At 42.0% G+C, this 21,274-nt stretch overlaps 1 protein-coding gene and 1 long non-coding RNA gene across 2 annotated transcripts in view; one reads left to right on the top strand and one right to left on the bottom strand.

The window, feature by feature from the left end:
* The window catches only part of LOC120891443 (uncharacterized), a 38,180-nt gene that overhangs the window by 2,038 nt on the left and 14,868 nt on the right, over nucleotides 1-21,274 (bottom strand). Inside the window, exons 3-6 of the long non-coding RNA XR_005735826.2 lie at nucleotides 10,549-13,432; nucleotides 7,385-7,485; nucleotides 5,026-5,149; nucleotides 208-375 (exon numbers count right to left, since the gene is read on the bottom strand). This is a non-coding gene — a long non-coding RNA (uncharacterized LOC120891443). The remainder of the gene's footprint in view (nucleotides 1-207; nucleotides 376-5,025; nucleotides 5,150-7,384; nucleotides 7,486-10,548; nucleotides 13,433-21,274) is intronic.
* On the top strand, nucleotides 6,961-13,800 carry Ccr4 (C-C motif chemokine receptor 4). The gene is made up of 2 exons (XM_078038224.1): nucleotides 6,961-7,214; nucleotides 9,911-13,800. The coding sequence occupies exon 2, from the start codon at nucleotides 9,991-9,993 to the stop codon at nucleotides 11,071-11,073; it is 1,083 nt and encodes a 360-aa protein (XP_077894350.1). The 5' UTR covers nucleotides 6,961-7,214; nucleotides 9,911-9,990; the 3' UTR covers nucleotides 11,074-13,800.

Here is a 21,274-nt window from a genome sequence, read left to right as displayed (position 1 = left end):
TAATGAAATGTAGACTATTTCGCATTTTGTTAAAATTCAGCTTGACTGAACCTTGACCAAATTGGTCCCACTTCTCAATTAACTATATGCAAGAGGAATCATTTGTCAACAGTAGTTAATGACATTTCTTCTTCTTTTCCCTGTTGGGTAAACCAAGAGAATCAAACAAAGAAATATATCTTAGCTGAGTAGTGTGGTGGGACATACCTGTTATTTTGTTCAAGGTGGCACCATTATTTTCTGATAGGTTTTTCTCCTCCTTTCACCCTGGGGGGTGAGGGAAGGCAGCCACAGATGATGATGTTCCTCTATAGTCTGTCTGCTAATCACCATGGTACTTATTGCCTCCACAGGTCCCACCAAGGAGTCTCAGAGCTGCAGGAACAAAATTTCTTGCCAGAACAGTTCCCTCAGAACTCTTCATATCACCTTCTTGATGGTATGACAACTAAGCTTCTCTCTCTTTCCCTCCCTCTCTTTTGGCACCAGGGATTGAATTCGGGGGCATTTAACCACTGAGCCACATCCCCAGTCCTTTTTGTATTTTATTTAGAGACAGAGTGTAACTGTGAGTTGCTTAGTGCTTTGCTAAGTTGCTTAGGCTGGCTTTGAACTTGAAATCCTCCTGCCTCAGCCTCTTGAGCCACTGGGATTACAGGTGTTCACCGGCTCGCCTGACTAAATCTCTATATTAAAAATCCCTGTGGTGTCTATTCCCCATTGTCCCTTCATGTACAATATAGCAGTGTTACAATGGTATAATCTATTTTCTTGTTGTTGGTGATGGAGCCCAGGGCCTTATACATGTAAGCAAGCCCTCGACCATGGAGTTACATTCCCAGCCCATTGATTATACTCTTGAAATATACACATTTGTGCTGAATATTGAAATGGGTTCAGGAAGGAGGAAGAGTCTGTCCGGGCACACTGAAAGGCAGAAAGAGGGAATTGGTTATTATGGAATGGGATTTAGTGGTCTACACGTGAATCAGGTGGGTGTGGAGTGGGCAGTGGTACAAAGGTTATGTTCTGAAGGACTAACCTTAGGTGATGGAACATTTTGATGTTAGCAGGTATGGAGAGAACAGTTCTTTCCATTTCAGGTTCCCAAGGGGGATTAAAAAATTCTGAATTTCACACTTTAGGTTTCAATCTGGAGACTAGAATGTGATAAAATGCTTCAATCTGTTTCTGGACTAGTTGCTGAAGTTCATTTCTGGATACTTTATTTTATTCTTATATCAGGTTGTTTTTCTTGTTTTGTTGTAGGGTTTCTTTAAATATTTTGCATATTAACCATTTATCAGATGATTTGCAAATATTTACTCCTGTTCTGCAGATTGCCTTTTCACTTTTTAAAAAAATCTTTATTTTTATTTGTTTATTTTTATGTGGTGCTGAGGATCGAACCCAAGGCCTCGAACATGTGAGGCAAGCGCTCTACCACTGAGCTACAACCCCAACCCACCTTTTCACTTTTTTGATCATATCCTTTTATGCACAGAAACTTAAAAAAATTTTTGGCACGAGGGATTGAACCCAGTGGCACTTAACTACTGAGCCACCTCCCCAGATATTTTTACTTGCTAAGTTGCTTAGGATCTTGCCAAGTTGCTGCTGCTGGCTTTGAACTTGCATTCCTCCTGCCTCAGCCTCCCAAGCCACTGGGATTAAAAGTGCATGCCACCGCACCTGGCTGTTTTATTAAAAATTTTTCTTGAAAACTCAACCTGGTTAAAATTCACCAAATCAAAAAGTCTTTGTCCTTTTCTTTCTAGTGTCACTGGGGATTGAACCCAGGGCCTCTTGCATGCTCCACAAGAGCCCTACCACTCAGCTGCAGGTGAGCGCCACCATGTGGTGAAATTTTAAATGTTGATGCAGTTCAGTTCATCTGTTTTTCCTTTTGTTATCTGTACTTTTGGTACAAGAAATCATTGTGAAATTCATCAGCATGAAGCTTTTCCCTTCTATTTCTTTCCGCAAGTTTTATAGTTTATCTGTTATTTGTGTAAGGTAAGTATTCAACTTTATTCTTTTGCGGTTGGATCTCCAGTTTTCTTAACACCATTTATTGAAAGACTTGTCTTTTCCCTATTGAATAATCTTGGCACCCTTCTCAATGCTAATGTGACCACATCCCTCAGAGAATGTACTAAGTGACATCATTACTATACAGTGGGAATGGGATGAAGTAAAGACAATGCAAAAAGAGATTTGACCATACTTGTGAGGGTTTCTGAGTATTCCATTTCTGTGTCTGTGTTTGTGCCAGTTTCACATTATTTGGATTAACATGGCTTTTTGTAATAAGTTTTGAAACCAGGAAGTGTAGGTTAAGATTGTTTTGGTTCTGCAGGCCCCTTGAGATTTTATATGAATTTTTCTATTTGTGGAAAAAGTGCTGTTGAGATTGTGGTAGGGATGCCATACTGAATCTTTAGATCACTTTGGGTGATACTGACTTGATGATACTAAGTCTTCTAGTCTGTAAGCATAGGCCATTTCCTCATTTACTTGTATCTTTTATTTCTTCCAACAACATTTTGTAGTTTTCAGAATACAAGCCTTTCGTCTCCTTTTATTTCTAAACTTTTTGTTCTGTTATTTTAAATGAAAAATTTAAAAAGGCTTTGTTCACTATTAAGTATACATCTGATTTTTGTTTAATTTGTTGAATTCATTATATCTTCTTGAGTTGTCTTTTCCTACTGGCTATAATAGAATTGGTGGTGGGCATTACAGTCATGGTCCTAATTTTTTTTTTTTTTTTTTGCGAGGGGTACTAGGGATTGAACTCGGGGTCTCGACCACAGAGCCACATTTGTAGCCCTATTTTGTATTTTCTTTGGAGACAGGGTCTTGCTGCATTGGTTAGCACCTCGCTTTTGCTGAGGCTGGCTTTGAACTTGCAATTCTCCTGCCTCAGCTGCTAGATCATAGGCATGTGTTACCACGCCCAGCCATGGTCCTAATTTTTAAAGGAATGACTTTTGTTTACAATTGGATAGCAGATTTGTTGGATTTTTGGCATTTTAAAAAAGTTACCTTCTAAGGTAAAATTTCTTTTTTGTGCTTCGGAAGCTGACTTCTCATCCTACCACCACCTAAATTACCAATACTGTTGTTGTTGTTTTTTAACTAATAAAGATTATATATATTTATGGTATACATGGTGTAAAGGTTTAATCATGCTAATTTACGTATGCATTAACTACTTCATAGTTTTTTGAAGTGTGTTGAGAACACTTAAATCTCTTAGCAATTTTCAAGTATATATTTGTCAACATATTGCCCTGTAGACATCTTGCACATATTTCCCCCCAACTGAAATTTGTAGCCTTTGATCAACGTTCCCTAGCCCTTCCTCCCTCTTCCAAGCCTTGGTAACTACTGTTGTATTCTCTGCTTCTTTGAGTTGGGTTTTTTAGATTCCTCATATTATGTCTTTCTGTGCCTCTCAGATTCATTTATATTGTCATAAATGGTAGATTTTTTTCCCCTTATTCATGGCTCTTTCTATGGCATATGGCTTTTCTCTGTTAATGTGGTGATATGCATAAAATAGATGTTCTAGTATTAAACCAACTTTGCTTTTCTGAAATGAACTAACTTGATCATTATGGGTTAACATTTCATATAGGATATTTGCCCTATGTATTCATGAGTGAAATTGAACAATGTTTTCCTACTTTCTGTCTAGTTTTGTTATCAAAATTATAGTACTAACCTGAACAAATGAGTTTAGAGTTTTTTTTTTTATTTCAGAAGGGGAGGGAAGATGCCTGAGATTAAAACCGTAGGTACCTCGGATACTTAGAATTCGTGGAAACTTTTTTTGAGTGTGTATGAATCTGCTCTTGTCAAGCATTTAAACTACTGGATGATGTTAAAAATCATATTTTATGTTTTTTTTGAGCCAGTTTTGGTAAGATTTATCTACCTTTTATTGTGATAAAGTTCACAATATTTTTTAAAATTGTATATCTCCCTTTGCATTCTAAAGTTGTTTTTTTTCCCCCCTTTAACTTCCTTACAGGTCTGTCAGTTTTATTAGTGTTTTCAAATATTTTAATGGGTCTCTTTTCCTTTGAACTTGTTTAATTTCTGCTCTTATATTCTTTCTTATGACCCCCATGGTTTATCCCCTGTTACTTTTCTCTTGCCTCCTTTTCCAGTCAAACACCCTTCTCCCGAACTTTTAGCCTTTCTTCTTTTCTAATATAAACATTTAAGGTCTAAATTATTCTCTGAGTACTTTAGATGCTCAGCACAACTTTGGTAAGTAGTGTCAATCAGTTACAGGTTTTCTGTTTTTCTTAATCTTCTTGGACATACAGGTTTACATGAAAATGTTACCTTTCCAAAAATTATTTGCAATATTTTATTTCCTTACCAAAGTTCTCTTTACTCAGATGAATCCGTTTTGTAGTCCTGGTTTGTAGCCAGTCTCCCTAACCCACCCCTCTCTGCCTCCCCCTCCCCCCCCACTTTTTTAAACTGGTGCTTGAACCCCAAGAATTGTTTACCACTAAGTTACATCCCCAGTCCAATTGCTGAGGCTGGCCTTGAACTTCATGCCTCCTATCTCAGCCTCCAGAGTTGCTGGGATTAGGTATTTACCACCATGTCTGGCTGTAATGTTTCCCTTTTAGAGCAGCTTAGTCCACACACCCAACCCCTCCACTTATTAGGTTCTCATAACCAGAGGCCACTGTGTATTAACTTGAATTCCCTGGGGCCATGTGGTTAATTTTGAGCCCACAAAATTATTAGATTAGCCAATGGATAGAAGGCCCTTGTAACCCAACCAACCTCGCCGGCCATACGTAAACTGACTTTAAACTCTGTTTACTGTCTCATTGTCCCTGGGTACAATCCTGTGTAGCTCTGCCTGGCACATTTCTCTCATTTTAACACGGTACTCTACAGCAGAGTCCTATGAGATTCTTCCTGAAAGCTTTGGGAGTTTCTGGCTTCAATTTCAGAGATGTTGGTCTAGTACATGTTGGCTAGGGAACTTACCAGATGTTTTGGTGTTGCAATAAGCCTGGTCACCAGGGGTCGCTGTGGTCTCATGTTGGGCAACAGGTGCTGTGGATCATAGTCTGGGGCAGGGTTTACACTGAGTCTTGTTCTGCTCAGGTTTCTGAAATGAAGCCCAATAGAATGTGATGTCAGGAGTGTGGGTGTTGGCCCAGCTGTGTCTCTTGACTGGTGTGATGTCATGGCATACCACCTTTCCTCTCTTGAGTTTGCTTCCTCATGTATGAAATAGATGTTACTTAAAAACTTAATACCTTTTTTTGAGGGAGGGTGTTTACTTTTGAAGACCAGTTTTCTACACAGAAGTAACCTCTACAATTTCTAAACTTGTCTTTTTTATTAAATTATTTATTCTAATGTGTTATTCATGAGGGCAGAATGCAGTTCATTTCATATTACACAGAGCACAATTTTTCAAGTCACTGATTGTAAACAAAGTGGTACCTTTATACATGTACTTAGGTTAATGATGTCTAACTCATTCCACAATCATTCCTACCCGGAATCCTCATATCAAAGAAGACATTTTATTTTGGCCTTTGGTTTTTTGGGATTGGCTTGCTTCACTTAGCATTATATTCTCCAACTCCATCCATTTACCTGCAAATGCCATGATTTTATTCTCTTGTAATGCTGAGTAATGTTCCATTGTGTATATATACCAAAGTTTACCTATCCATTCATCTACTGAAAGGTATCTGGGTTGGTTCCACAATTTAGCAGTTGTGCTGCTATAAACATTGATATGGCTGTGTCTCTGTAGTGTGCTGTTCTTAAGTCCTTTAGGTATAAACCAAGGAGTGGGATAGCTGGGTCTATAAACTTGCCTTTTTGTACTTGGACTTGAACCCAGGGGCGCTTTATCACTGAGCTTCATCCTCAATACTTTTTTGAGACAGAGTCTCACTAAGTTGGATAGGGCCTCACTAATTGGTTGACACTGGCCTCAGAACTTGTGATCCTCCTTCCTTGACTCCTAAGTTGCGAGGATTACAGGTATGCACTACCTTGCCTGGCTAGAAACCTTCTTTGAATCTAAACACACAGCGATTGATGGGACTCACCCAGATATTTCTTGGGAGTCCAGTAATGGCAGGGCAACGTATCAGGCTCAGCTATTTTCATTTAATCAGTCAGTGAAATGGCACAGTTTCCAAGCAGAAGGGACTTGAGAGGTCAACTGACACAGCTTTGAAGACAAATAATGGAATCCAAGAATGTGGTTGGCTAAAATCTTCCAAGTCAGGGAAGATTTGGATAAATAGACATGCTCATTTGGACAAATTTTTCTCTATTCTGGAATATCCTTTTCCTTAAGTTTCCCTGGCCTTCTCAAGTCTGGCTCAGATCCCACTTGTTTAGAGAATATCATATGTCTTGAGTACCTGCCCTTGTGTATTCATGAAGAGGAAAAAACCATCAGCCCAATGACCCAAAAGAGAAGGAACATTCTACAGCATATAAGCCAGTTAGAAGGAACAAAAAATCCTTTTATGTTAAAAAAAGTCAACAAATAGTGGGGAGGGCACACCTGTAATCCCAGATACTCTGGAGTCTGAGGCAAGAGGATAGCAAGTTCAGCAACTTAGTAAGACTGTCTCAAAAATAAAAGATCAAAATGGCTTGGGGATATGGCTCAATGATTAAGTGCCCCTGGGTTCAAACCCTGGTTAAACCCCACCCCACCTCCCCAAAAAGCCAACAAATAAATTGGTGTGTGAGGATTAACTCTTGGGCCTCCTGCATGCTAGGGAAGCTCTAGCACTAAACTACGTCCCGACTTTTTTCCCCCCAATGCTGGGAATCAAACCTGGGGCCTCATCTCACACACATGAGGCAAGCTCTATCACTGAGCGACCTCCCCAGCCCCTCCAACAAATTTTTAAAATTAAAAAGCTTACTTGGCTTTCCTCTCCATTTTCTCCTCTTACAGAAGAATGCAAACCTTCCTAACCTTCAGTTTTGGGAAATGAGTCACTTTTCTCTGCTTCTATCAAAAAAAAAAAAAAACCCACTTGAACTCAGCATAGATGGGTGAGGGATAGAGCCGGTGCTCACAGGAAGCCACACATCCTTCAAAGGCACTCGTCCTTCATAGAGCTGTGCTGCTTGATCAGGCTTGGCATTGCCTCACAGACCGTCCTCAGAGTCACTTTCACAAAAGCAAGGTAAGTGGGGACGGGGACCGGGACATTCCTGGGGCCTCCGGCCACGCACTTTTCTCTAGACACGTGTGGCCTGAAGGCAGCAACGCATCCTGGCCAGCTACTTGGCCAACCCAGACACCCGGGCATATAGGTGATTTGTGTCTCAGGGTAGACAGCGGTCTGGAACTTACATGCTCTCTACCTGTCCCCACGCTTCGGAACCCTCTTCTGACGGGTAGTCATACATGTAGGGCTCTTCCCCTTGAGCACATCTTGCTTAAGTTCACACGTCCTAAACAGATATTTTTTCATTAAATATACAAACTTTCCATCAAGACTCCAAGATTAAGAAACACCACACACGTGCCTACAGAATTCCAAACATTTACCAGCTTTTTTTTTTTTTTTAAACTTCTGATAGTTTCCTAACTCCTCAGTCTTGATCTTTAGTTTTCACTGGTAAAATGGTGGGAAAGAGTAGAACTATTCATTTAACACACATCTTTGATGCCATGGGTCTTTAGCATTCCCCTGCAGGAAGAAACCAAAATCTCTTTGAGAAACAGTTTGTGCATCTGGGTGAGTGGTGGGAGGCATTGGAAGTGAATTAACAATTCACTTATTAAACCCTTATTAAAAGGGTTTAATAAGGAATGTCGGGGTGGGAGGAAAGCCCTTCGTCCGCGAATTGATACACAGGTGGGCATGTGTGTAACTGGGAGGAGGGTTTAACCTCTTTGGACAACTTAGATGGGAGACACAGGTGACTGGGGAGGTGGAGAGTTTCTTTCTGGCTATCATGTGTCTTTTCTAGATCTGTCAGGCCACTTCCCACTCTAATGAGATTTGGTGCAGAGGACTGATTTTTTTTTTTTTTATATGTAGCTTGATGAAAAGAACACAAAGTTCCCTCAGATTATCAGAATCTTGAAGCCTCCCAAAAGGCCTTCAAAATACATTTGCTATATTAGTGTCAAACTGGCTTATGAACAGCTAGCTACCTTCTGCCCAAAGGTCAGGTCTGCCCCCAGGTAGATGTGCTTTGGAGCCAGCTTGGACCAACTCCCAAGAGTCTGTCGTTACCTGTTCGGAAATTTTGTGAGCCCATTGGTAGTTTGGAGTTGGCTATATAGTGGGACTATGTATACCCCAGAAACTAGCAAATGCAATAAATTAATAAGCCCCCCCCCATCTCCTCCTGAGACCTAAGTTACTGGCAGATCATTGGGCTTGGAGCCTAAAGAGCAAATTCTACGCTCAGCTCTGTGGTCTCTAGAAGTTGTTTGACCTTTCTGAATTTTTCATAGATCTTCTGTATGGATCAATTAAGCTTGCTTAGCTTGGAGTATAAGATTTTTGGTGGAGGTAGAGTAGGGACAGGAACATGGGAATATATTGGACCATACTGGTGAACATTCTTTGAAGTCTATATAGTACAAAGCGTTTTTATATAAAGGCAAGTGACCAACTTGGTTTCCTTTTAGTGAAGTAAGCACTTACTGAAATATTGGCCTTACGTTTAAGGTTTTGGTTGTTTTGGTGGTTTTGTGATGCTAGTGATCAAACCCAATGCCTTATGCATGTGAGGTGAGTGCTCTACCACTGAGTGATTTACCCAGCCCCGCTGTGTAGGTTGATTTGGTTGTGTTTTGTTTTGCAGTGCTGGGAATTAAACCCAGGGCCTCACACATGCCAGGCAGACGCTCTATTACCAAGCCATGTTCCAGCTCATGGTTGCTTGGTTTTTAGAGACAGGATCTCACTGTGTTACCTAGGCTGATATTGGATGCTTAGGTTCAAATGATTCTCCTGCCTCAGACTCCCAAGGAGCTGGGGTAGTGGTATACTACACTATTTAGCTCTCCATATTTAGATTTTTATTTTTCTGTCAAAGGGTCTGGGTCCAGTTCTGTGGGGAATCCCAGCTGATCTTGTCATCCCGGAAAGTGGAGTTAGTGGCTTTTACTATCTTTGAGAATCTTTTGTTGTTGTTGCAGTGCTGGGAATTGAATCCAGGCCTCAGGCATGCTAGACAATCACAGTACCACTGAGCTACGTCCCCAGCTTAAATACAATCTTTAAAATACACATCCTTGGGCTCGAGATGTGGCTCAAGGGATAGCGCACTTGCCTGGCATGCGCAGGGTGCTGGGTTCGATCCTCAGCACCACATAAAAATAAAGATGTTGTGTCCACCGAAAACTAAAAAATAAATAAGAAAAATTCTCTCTCTAAAAAATAAATAAAAAATAAAATACACTTCCTTGAAAAGGGGGTCTTAAGTTATCCTCACAAATGAGAGAATTGGCCACGTGTGATGGCGCACACTTGTAATCCTGGCAGCCCAGGAGGATTATGAGTTCAAAGCCAGCCTCAGCAACTTCGTGAGACTCTGTCTCAAAACATAAAAACGGCTGGGGAGGTGGCTCAGTGGTTAAAAATGCCTAGCTAGGTTCAATCTCTGGAACCAAGCTGGGGTGGGGTGGGGGGAAGAAAAAGAATTGAGTTCCAGTAGAGGGATAAGAAAATGAGTGGCAGAGCTGGACTTTGAACCTAAACTATGCCGGTCAAGGCCTGGGTTATTTCATTGGCCTGCAGGGCACTCTGGGGAATTAGCTACAAAGTGCTTTGTCCCAGATCATTTTATACCCTTCCCAGGCTGAGGAGCTGTGTTCCACATTTAGCACCATTTTGACTTTTTTTTTTTTTCCTTACAGAAATCTTTTGTTTTCTCTTCCCGTCATTAGCTGTGTCTGTTGCATCCAGACCTTCCTTGAGAACCTCACAGGTTTAGAAAATGAATCCCACGGATACAGCAGACACTACCCTGGATGACAGCATCTACAGCAACTACTACCTCTATGAGAGCATCCCCAAGCCTTGTAACAAAGAAGGAGTCAAGGCCTTTGGGGAGCTCTTCCTGCCCCCTCTTTACTCCTTGGTCTTTCTGTTGGGTCTGCTTGGAAATTCCGTGGTGGTTCTAGTCCTGTTCAAATACAAGCGGCTCAAGTCCATGACTGACGTGTACCTGCTCAACCTTGCCATCTCGGATCTGCTCTTTGTGCTTTCCCTCCCATTCTGGGGCTACTACGCTGCAGACCAGTGGGTTTTTGGTCTGGGTCTATGCAAGATTATTTCCTGGATGTACTTGGTGGGCTTTTACAGTGGCATATTCTTCATCATGCTCATGAGCATCGACAGATACCTGGCAATCGTGCATGCGGTGTTTTCCTTGAGAGCAAGAACCCTGACCTATGGGGTCATCACCAGTGTGGCTACGTGGTCAGTGGCTGTATTCGCCTCCCTCCCTGGCCTTTTGTTCAGCACTTGTTACACCGAGCGCAACCACACTTACTGCAAAACCAAGTACTCTGTCAACTCCACCACGTGGAAGGTTCTCAGCTCCCTGGAGATCAACATCTTTGGGTTGGTGATCCCCTTGGGGATCATGCTCTTCTGCTACTCCATGATCATCAGAACCTTGCAGCACTGCAAAAATGAAAAGAAGAACAAGGCGGTGAAGATGATCTTTGCTGTGGTGGTGCTCTTTCTTGGGTTCTGGACTCCTTACAACATAGTGCTTTTCTTGGACACCCTGGTGGAGCTAGAAGTTCTTCAGAATTGCACCTTTGAAAGGTATCTGGACTACGCCATCCAGGCCACAGAAACCCTGGCTTTCGTTCACTGTTGCCTTAATCCAGTCATCTACTTTTTTCTGGGGGAGAAATTTCGCAAATACATTGTCCAACTCTTCAAAACCTGCAGGGGCCCTTTTATGCTCTGCCAATATTGTGGGCTCCTCCAAATTTACTCTGCCGACACCCCCAGCTCCTCTTACACACAGTCTACCGTAGATCATGATCTCCGTGATGCTCTATAAAAAAAAAAAAAATGCAAATGCAAAACACAGAGCCAATAAGCTTCCCACCTTCAGAGCTTACTTAAAATTGTATTTTAGTAAGAGTCGCCTGAGAGCAGGCAGCAGGAGGAAGGCATACAGCCACAGTGGAAAGTGTAGGTCTCACCTTGCAACTTTTCCCTCTTCCCAGTAAGCAAGTTGAGCCCCACGGGGGTTCACCTGGACCAAATGTTCTTCTTCACATGAGACCTGCCTCAAGCAGAAGTAAACCTGCAAATTCTGACCAACATTTCAATGAGGTTATGGATGATATTGAAAGAGAACATTCATTCCCTCTAACCTCGACTGATGGCGTTCTCCAGAAGGAGCTGCAGACTGATGGGGTAAACAGCTATTCCCTCCTGTGGAAAATGTGCCCTCTGATTAATTTCTAGCTTTTATGGAACAACAAGGAAGGTTTTGATATGCTATCGTAGTGTTTTTCTAGTAACAGATCTGTAGCATGGTATGTTCCATGAAGTCAGGCGGATCACAGAAACAATTAGTGGATCTTGATACTTTGATTGTAAGGATAATTTGTTTATCGAAGGCCGCACTTTCTCTGCCAGTTAACAAATGTAAAGATTTGAAGGCATTAGTACGGTCTGATTGCTAAACTTGAAACACAAGGCATTTAAAGGCCAATATATTTGTTCAAATTCAATTTGCCTGTGGACATGTTTTAATTATACCAAATATTCAAAATGTTTAAATTAGGGATTTGGAGGCATAGCTCAGTGGGTAGAGTGGTTGCCTAGCATGTGTGAGGCCCTGAGTTCTGTCCCCGGCTCTGAAAAATAACAATAATAATGCATAGGCCCAGAATACATTCATCTAGATCTTTTACTTGTTTACAAACATGTTCTTCAAAGTTTAAGGAAGTACTGTCATATTTCAGTAATCTACCTTAAGTGCAATTAGTTGAGGTAAGAAAAATCAAAAGCTACTGCTGATGTGGTGTATGAAAGAAGTTTTTAACCCCAGTATTGCATTGATTTTTAAATTTTGGGTGGCTCAGAAGTTGTGTTTTTTTTTTTCCCAATAGTGGTGCCGGGGATTGAATCCAGGGCCTTGTGCATGCAAGACAAGCAATGCAAGACAAGCACTCTACCAACTGAGCTACATCCCCAGTCATTTCTTATAAATTATTTCAATCATGTATAACTTATACCAATAAAATAAATTGCAATATTGTCCTTATTCATAGCCTTAATCAGAATTAAAGACTCAACGTCTAGGAGACCACCAATCTCTCCAGAAACATCCAATCTTTTAAGCTATTATCTGACTTAAAATGCTTATGTAATGTGTAACGTTACATTTAAAAATAATGCATCTCCAGGAAACCTATTTTCACTCTGGATTCCTGCCCACCCCTTGGTATTGGGGATTGAACTATGAGGTATGGGGGTAGGAGATGCTCCCCCTGAGACCCAGCCCCTTTTTATTTTTTTAAATTTTGAGATGGGGTCACACTAAGTTGCTTAGAGCCTTGCAAATTTGCCGAGGCTGACTTTGAACTTGCCATCCTCTTGCCTCAGTCTCCCAAGTTGCTGGAATTATAGGTATGCCACAGCCTGCCAGGCCAGAAAATTTTACTTTTCAGAAAAGTGGTTTTAAGAATGAAGGTTGATTTTTTTTTTTTTTTCTTTTTTTTGCCTTCACTGGAAATAAACTTGTATATATCTACACCCCACTGAGCCTATTTTCTGGACCATGTTTGACCTGATGTGTGCAAAAATCAGGTGCTGATCTGCCCCCCTGCCTGTCACATGTTGCAGATGTCGTGGACTGACTGAGAGGGGCGATTAAAGGGTTCACTGTTACCATCTCAGTTTGGGTAGGGAGAGGAGTCCTGTCACAGTGTAGTACACTTGGAGACAAGAACAGGTAAGAATTGAGGGGCAGGTCAACTTCCTGGCAGGGTTTCCTTGGAACCACCTCAGTGTGGGATGCTAGGATCTGCCAAATCCTAACTCTGCATTTCTTACTGAGCCTGAGCATGTGACTCTCCTCCCTTAGCCTTGGCTTCCTCATCTTTAAAATGGAATATATTTTAGATTCAGAGAGAAATAAGATATTTAGCACAAAGCATCTGTGCTACCTAGGCCACGGAAAGAGGGTTTGGGATCTGCTCCCCTGGAGTCTGCCCCTCCCTTCCTGACTGAGCTTGTAAGTCTGTTCATTTAATCACAGTGGCACAGAAACTTACGGCACCAGATGAGAACGACTGACAGAAGGGGTTTACTGTTCCTTCCTCGCCACATACAATATTAAGCAATGATGAGGTGTGGTCTGCATGGCTCTGAACTATCCTTGTTTGAAAGTTGGGGGATGTTCCCTGAGGAGACAGGAATAATTTGGAACTTCAAAGTGACATCCAGATGTAACCCTCAGAACACCAAAAAGTATCTTCCCATCCAGTAAACAGAGCTATCAAAAGTAAGCCTCCACATTTCTGCACAAAGGTGGGTTTCACTGAATCTTCAGACATCGGGCCCCTCCCTTCCTTGATGTGTCATGCACAGATCAAGAGCAATAGAAATGGGTTTTCTTGTGAAGTCATGTAAAACATTCTGAAACTGGACAGAGGTGATGATTACTCAACATTGTGAATGTACTAAATGCCACTGAATTGTATATATTAAAATGTTAACTTTATGGTTTTTTTTTTTTTAATCTCAATAAAAAACCAAAAATTGTTACTCAGCGGTAGAGTGCTTGCCTAGCATGTGTGAGGCACCGGGTTTGATACTCAGCACCACATATAAACAAAGGTCCATTAGCAACTAATAAAAATATTACAATAGCCCAGACCATATTTGTTCCATACTTGGTGCTCAAATTCTAGTAAATAAGTAAATTTCATTTGCTTCCCACGAGAAAAATAAGAGGGAGAGCCAAAGGGTCTTAAGATTCTACCCCCAGCCCTAGGGGTCTAATCCCAGGTAACTCTACTACTGAGCTATGTTCTCAGCCCCTTTTTATTTTTGAGACAGGCCTTTGCTATGACTGGCCTTGAATTTGCAATCCTACTGCTTCAGCCTCCCAAGTCACTGGGTTTGCAGGCATGTGCCTTTAAGGGGAGATACCCCCACCACCAAGAAACTAAGGTAACAGCTTGGAACTACTTGATGCTATCAGTGTCCACCTGTTGAATGCCTATTTTGTGCTAACCAGAATGCTCAGTGATGGGGAGAATAAAAGCTTTCATAAAGAAGTAAGTTGTAGGGGCTGGGGATGTGGCTCAAGCGGTAGCGCGCTCCCCTGACATGGGTGCGGCCCGGGTTCGATCCTCAGCACCGCATACAAACAAAGATGTTGTGTCCGCCGAAAACTAAAATGTAAATAAAATATTTTAAGTAAGTTGTAAGCTCACAAAATTTACAAGCCAATAAGTGGAAAACACAAGATTCGTGTAAGCAAGACAAATATAAGTCAAAGTTTTTTTTTGGGGGGGGGGATGATCCAATAGCAGGTTAGCTTTCGACTTTGTTGGAGGAGCATGGTTTTCGTGGAAGGAGGGGAGGAAGGACCGTCTAAGCTGAGGAACATCATGGGATGGTAGGATGGCGCTGTGTTCTGGGAGAAAGGGACCAGGCTTCTGACATTACCAGGGAATGTGTGGGAGCAGGGAGAGGATCAAAGTGGGGAAAGATAAGATCAAAGAAAACAGGATCCAAACAGCTGCTGAGTCAGCTGCCTGCCTTGCTGGGCAGACCCTGAGGCTGCACAGAGGCTGGTGCGTTGTCCACCCCACCCCTTCCACTACTGAAGTACCCACTTTACTAGCTGTCTGGATGCTGGCAGCTGACAACCCTCAGGACACCAGCTACCTCCTGAGGAATCGTCCTCCCTGGGGGCAGCTCATATCCAGTAGGTGGATGGTGAGGGGACACATGCACTTGCTCCCTTGCTTAAATTTGAGACAACTCCAAAGGGCTGTCATGACTCCAGAGCTCCCCATAAGAGTAGCTGAGGCCTCTGTTGCAACTACGTCACTGGCCCTCTCTTCTTACTGCCCAGTCCTGTTCCCTTTATGCCCTTACAGGTATTACTCCCAAAAAAAGGACTCCCCATTAAATCTACCTGCTAATCTAGATCTCATTGTTTCCAGGAATCTCAGCCTAAAACAGGAAACACAATGGGGAGAAGTGAGCACCTCATGTAAATGGGAACTGACCCAACTGGACTCTTGCTCCCTGGGTTCACCTTGTCCCTTATGCTTTGCCTGCTCAAGCCCTGAAATCTTCCCTTGGTCATGCCCAGCCGAACCACATCAGTGATGCTCCGTTCAGTTCAAACCAACCAGGAGCATGCTCCACTTGTTTCTGAAATGTAACTTTTTACTCTTTTAAAAGTTGACAATGATTCCAAACTCTCTGAAAATCAAATATCTTCCAAGTGCTTTTGTATACTGAAAGCCTCTTTTTACGTTGATACAATTGGTTTTATTACTCCAAGAAACTGAGGATCAGGGGAACACAATTACTTCTTAAACAGGCAAGTTTCCTATCTCTTAACTAAATGTTCTACACTGACAAGTTTCTGTTTAACCACACAAAGTTCACTAGTTACATCTCCAAAATCCCCAATTGCATTTCTAATAAAAATTTATGTGCCCAAGTTCAAGGATTGACTGAATTGTTCCAGAAACAGTAGGTAGGTTTGGGGTTAACAATTTCTTCATTTAGACTTTTGGTATGAACACAACTGTGAGCCTGCATTTTCACCTTCTCAGTTGTAATATCAAGAAGAGTTAATTTAAAAACCCACAAAATTCCCTTTTCAATCAAACTTGATAAAATACATCTATTTTTGCTCAGAATTCTTAACAAGGTACTCCAGAGGCATTCCAGCTTAGAACAGGAAAGAACTGGCTATCTCTGCTTCCACAGAACATCTCCCTGGAGATCCTAACTCCATACCATAGAAGGATGAAGCAAAGATACAGCAACTGGAAGAAAATGGTGTTCTATAATATGCCAGCCAGTAATTCTCAAGACTGAGGACAAAACACAAGGATGGGGGGGCTAGGGCTGTAGCTCAGTGGCAGAGCGCTTACATAGCATGTGTAAGGCACTGGGTTTGATCCTTAACACCACATAAAAATAGTTCTTGTGTCCATATTCAACCACAAACACACACACACACACAAAACCCCCAAAAACAATGGACTGGGGTTGTGGCTCAAGTGGTAGAGCGCTTGCCATGTGTGAGGCATTGGGTTCAATCCTCAGCACCACATAAATTTTTTTTTTAATTAAAAAAAAAACCAAAAAACAAAAATACAGAGATCTGAGGAACTCCCAGAGAAGCTTAAGGAGACAAGATAACTACAAGTAATAAGCTCTGGAACAGAGAAAGGACATTAACCAAGAAATTGAATAAAAAAATTAACAATTAATATACCAATATTGGTTCAGTAAGTATAAGAAATGCACCATCTTAATGTATGACGCTAACAGGGAAACTGGATGTGGGGTGTATGGTTATACGGTCTTGATTTAACATCTGAGCAGCCATCTTAAATGTTAACCGCCATCTTACAAGTTTCGCTTTCCTGGGGCTAAGGATGTTGATCAGCGGTAGGGCACTTGCCTCCACTGGGTTTGATCCTCAGCACCACATAAAAATAAAGATATTGTGTGTTCTTCTACAACTAAATTAAAAAAAGAGTTTTGCTTCCTGTACTTCTTACCTGAAGTCCCCCCACCCTCATTAGTGACCTACCCCATGGTACTATAATCCTAAACCCATCCCAGAAGGACACAACCCCTGGACTCTAGAAAGCCCCATGGTGCCATCCACCTAAGCCAATCCCATGCTAGTCCCACTCGCCTAGCTCTGACCTAAGCACCCCTCCTCAGCCTGTCCCATAGCGCCATAGCTACAACTCCAAACCCTTACCCCACAAAGCTCAGCACTGGAACATCTCAGGGCCTCTCCTTTATAGAGAGATCCAAACTTTCATGTGGATCTCTGCTTGGTCTCCATCCTTCATTTCTCTCTCGCCTGTCTCTTGCTTTCTCACTTTCCTTTCAATAGGAATTCCACTAATTTACCAGCCTATTTTAAGTCTAAAGTTTATTTTAAAAATTGGAGCCAGGTATGGTGGCATATGCCTGTAATCCCAGCTACTCAGGAGGCTGAGGCAGGAGGATCCCAAGTTCAAAGTCAGCCTCAGCAATTTAGCGAGGCCCTAAGCAACACAGTGAGACACTGTCTCTAAATAAAATATAAAATAGGGCTGGGGATGTGGCCCAGTGGTGGAATGCCCCTGGGTTCAATTCCCAGTCCAAAAAAAAAAAAAAAATGCAAATTGGAAAGGAAAAATATCCGTAGTAACAATGATAGTACTGAATAACTGGAAAAATCCAAGAGAGTCACCTGGAAAACTACTATAAACAATAAGAAAAGTAAACAAGTTAATAGGGTAAAATGTTACTACCTAAACTCAATTACTTGTATATTTACAAACAACTATCAGAAGACATGGTGGAAATAGAGAACTTTTTTTATTTTAATTTTTTTCCCTATGGTTCTGGGGATTGGACCCAGAGCCTTGTGCATGTAAGGCAAGCACTCTACTAACTGAGCTATATACCCAGCCTAGAACCTACATTTTGAAAGAGAATAAATCCTAACAATTACATAATTACATAATCACACAGTTAAAATGTGCAATGATGCACATGTGCAATCCCAGCTCCTCAGGAGGCTGAGGCAGGAGGATCACAAGTTTGAGGCAGCCTGGACAACACTGCAAGACTCTGTCTCAAAAAATAAAGGCTGGGGATTTAACTCAGTGGTAGTATGCCCCTGGATCCAACTCCCAGGGCCACAAAAACAAACAAAACAAAACAAAAATTTAAAAAAGTCCTACATCTATCTATGTAATAAGACATAAAATACATGGGGAAAACCCACTTTAAAATACTACTGCAGGTGGGGCTAGGGTTTCAGCAGTAGAGCGCTTGCCTCACACATTCCAGGCCCCTGGGCTTGATCCTCAGCACCACATAAAAATAAATATTGTGTCCAACTACAACTAAAAAATAAATATTAAAAAAAATACTACTGCAGGGCTGTGGAGGTAGCTTGGTGGTAGAGCACTTGCCTAGCAAGTACAGGGCCTTGGGTTCAATCCCCAGCACTGGGAAAAAACAAACAAACAAACAAAAAAACCCCACTATTGCTGGACTAGACCAGAAAGGCTCTCAATGCTTTTTAGGCAAGGAGGAGCAATCACCTGATTCTGGGCTGGGACTATGGCTCAGCTCTATGGTAAGACATTTTCCTAGTGTGTCCAAGGTCCTGGGTTTGATCCTCTCAGTGCCACAAAAAACAAAAACAAAGACAAAAACAAAAACAAAAACCCAATACTGTTGCTTGTGTGTGTGTAGGGGTGGGTATGGGATTGAACACAGGGGCACTCTACCACTGAGCTACATCCCAGGCCCTTTTTACTTTGAGACAATCTTGCCGAGTTGCCAAGGCTGGCCTCCAGTCTCCTGCCACTGGGATGCATCATCACACATGGCCAATACCTGTTCTTTAAGTTAAGCTATAGAGTTCAATGTTGTTCTTCAATACACATCAATAGTATTTTTTAAATAAATAAATAAAGTGCACACACTGATCCTTCTCTTCCTTCTGCTCTTCCTCTTCTCCTCCCTTCCCTCTCTGCCACGCCCTTTGTGCTGGGTATTGAAATTGGGCCCTTGGTATGCTAAGCACATAGTCTAACACTGGGCTTCATCCCCTGCCCCACATAACTGATTTAAAAGTTTACATAAAATTGATCAACAACAAAGAATAGCCAAGACCACTCTAAAAGAAGAGTGTCAATGGCACACACCTATAATCCCAGGGTCTTGGGAGGCTGAGGCAAGAGCATCCCAAGTTGCTAAATTGCCAGCCTCAGCAACTTAGCAAGGCCCTAAACAACTTAGCAAGACTGTGTCTCAAAAAAAAATAAAATAAAATAAATAAACAGGGCTGGAGATGTAGCTCAGTGGTAAAGCACCCCTGGGTTCAATCCCTGGTACCAAAATAAATAAATAAAATAGGAGGAGCAATGAGAATACTCCTAAATTATGTTAACTGGGGCTGTAGCTCAGTGGTAGAGAGCTTGCCTAGCATGGGTGAGGCACTGGGTTCAATCCTTAACCAAAAAAGAAAGTCCTAAACCAAGTGAAGCACAGTGGCGCACACTTGTAATCCCAGTTCTTGAGAAACTAAGGCAGGAGGACCGCAATTTCCATGCGCCATTCTGCCTGTCCCCACCCCCACCCATTTTTTTGAGAGGGAGTCTTAGTATGTTGCTAAGACTGACCTTGGACCCCTGGGCTCAAAAATTCTCCCACCTCTCCTTGTGAGTAGTTGCAACTACAGGTATGTGCCACTGTGCCTGCAGGATTTTATGTTTTTGTTTTTTTAAATATACAGGCGTTACTTTCATAATCTGCCAAAGCAACAGAACAAGAAAAAAACAGAGATCTTGTGATGATGACAGCTGACTAGTGAACCACACAGAGATATGCCAGATGACAGGGATCCTAGGTGAGTTGAGCATGTGTATGTATGTCATCCTCATATGACACCTGCCCACAGAGATGTGCAGCGCTTTGAAGATGTGACATCCTTTCCGAGGATGGGGAGCAGAGTGTCCGGTTTCAGATGGGTAGAAGATAGCACGTTAGAGCCTGCAGAATGCAGCAATCATACATGGAATAAACTGAGACCATCATGGGAGGCTGGCAATAGGAATATGAAGTGTACTTAGACTAGACTGTGATCTAGCTGAGCTCCTTCTTGGGAGAATGACCAAAGAGGAGTTTGAGAGAGTCTGTATAGAGCAAAGATGGTGAGTTGAGGAAGGAGTGGGTTTTAATTGTGAGGAAAAAGAATTGTCCCTAGGGGCTGGGGATGTGGCTCAAGCGGTAGCGCTCTGGCGTGCGGCCCGGGTTCGATCCTCAGCACCACATACCAACAGAGATGTTGTGTCCGCCGAGAACTAAAAAATAAATATTAAAAATTCTCTCTCTCTCTCTCTCTCTCTCTCTCTCTCTCTCTCTCTCTCTCTCTCTCCTCTCTCACTCTCTCTTTAAAAAAAAAAAAAAAAAAAAAAAAGAATTGTCCCTAATCTGAGTCCTGGAGAACTTCTTGAAGGTCATAGACCTGTCGAGTCTACCACTAGGAAGACTTTCAACTAAGGTATATTAAGATTTTCATAGTTCAAGGGTCTTGTTTTCCAAAACTCATTAAAATATGATAACATATCATAAGAGAAGTCTGAAAGATGGCTGGGTATAAGAGGAACTATGGGAAATTGTTCGACAAATTTTTGAGGGCCAATTTCAGGGATGGACAGGCAAAGAGAGAGAAAGAAATAGTAATATTTATAAACTAATAGAAAATCTCCCACTCAAAATGAACATGCAAACCCAAATTCCATAGCCCAAGGAAGAAAATACAATCCTAAAACAAGATCAACCATCAAAACAAGGGCTCAAGTGAGATGAAATCAATATAATAAGTGTGAAAATGCCTTTAAATAAACACGCTGATCTGAGAATAATAACACCCACTAAGAACGAACAAACGATTATAAAACATTGGGCGGATCCCACCAAAGGTGTTAGGAGAGATGCACATGGGTATCAACGGTAAACTTTCCACCAAAAGTGAACTTAAATTTCAATGTCAAGACTCCAGGTTCTTCAGGAGGCTGGCATTTAATAATCAGCTTTTCACCTCATCTACCTTTCTTTAGTAACATCTGGCATTGTGATTTTGGAAGAATGACTCCCATCTTTGTCATTTGTTGATGTCAGTGTCCACTAACAGGTACTTAAACTACGTGGGCCTCAACCATCCACCCACGAAGTCATCTGCTACACTGAGCTGGTCCTAAATATGGGGCTTCCACAGGGCCACTTCTCAGATCCTTTGGCATTCCTCTTGGGACATGGGAAATTCCCCCCCCCCCACACACCCGTTGTGCTTGGTGGCCTCAGAAGACTTAGTGAGGCTATCAAGGCCTTTCTGTTTCCTGCTGGTCTAGCTGGCGTGGGAAGCCATCTTACTCTCTGCTCCATGTCTGGCTCCTGGGAACTCTTGAAGGCCGGCTAGGTCCGCTTGCAGAATCAACCCCCAGCATGCTGCCTCTGCATGTGCA

Source organism: Ictidomys tridecemlineatus, chromosome 2 (assembly GCF_052094955.1).
Source record: "Ictidomys tridecemlineatus isolate mIctTri1 chromosome 2, mIctTri1.hap1, whole genome shotgun sequence".
Taxonomy (NCBI): domain Eukaryota; kingdom Metazoa; phylum Chordata; class Mammalia; order Rodentia; family Sciuridae; genus Ictidomys; species Ictidomys tridecemlineatus.
This window is presented reverse-complemented; position numbering and strand designations above follow the sequence as displayed.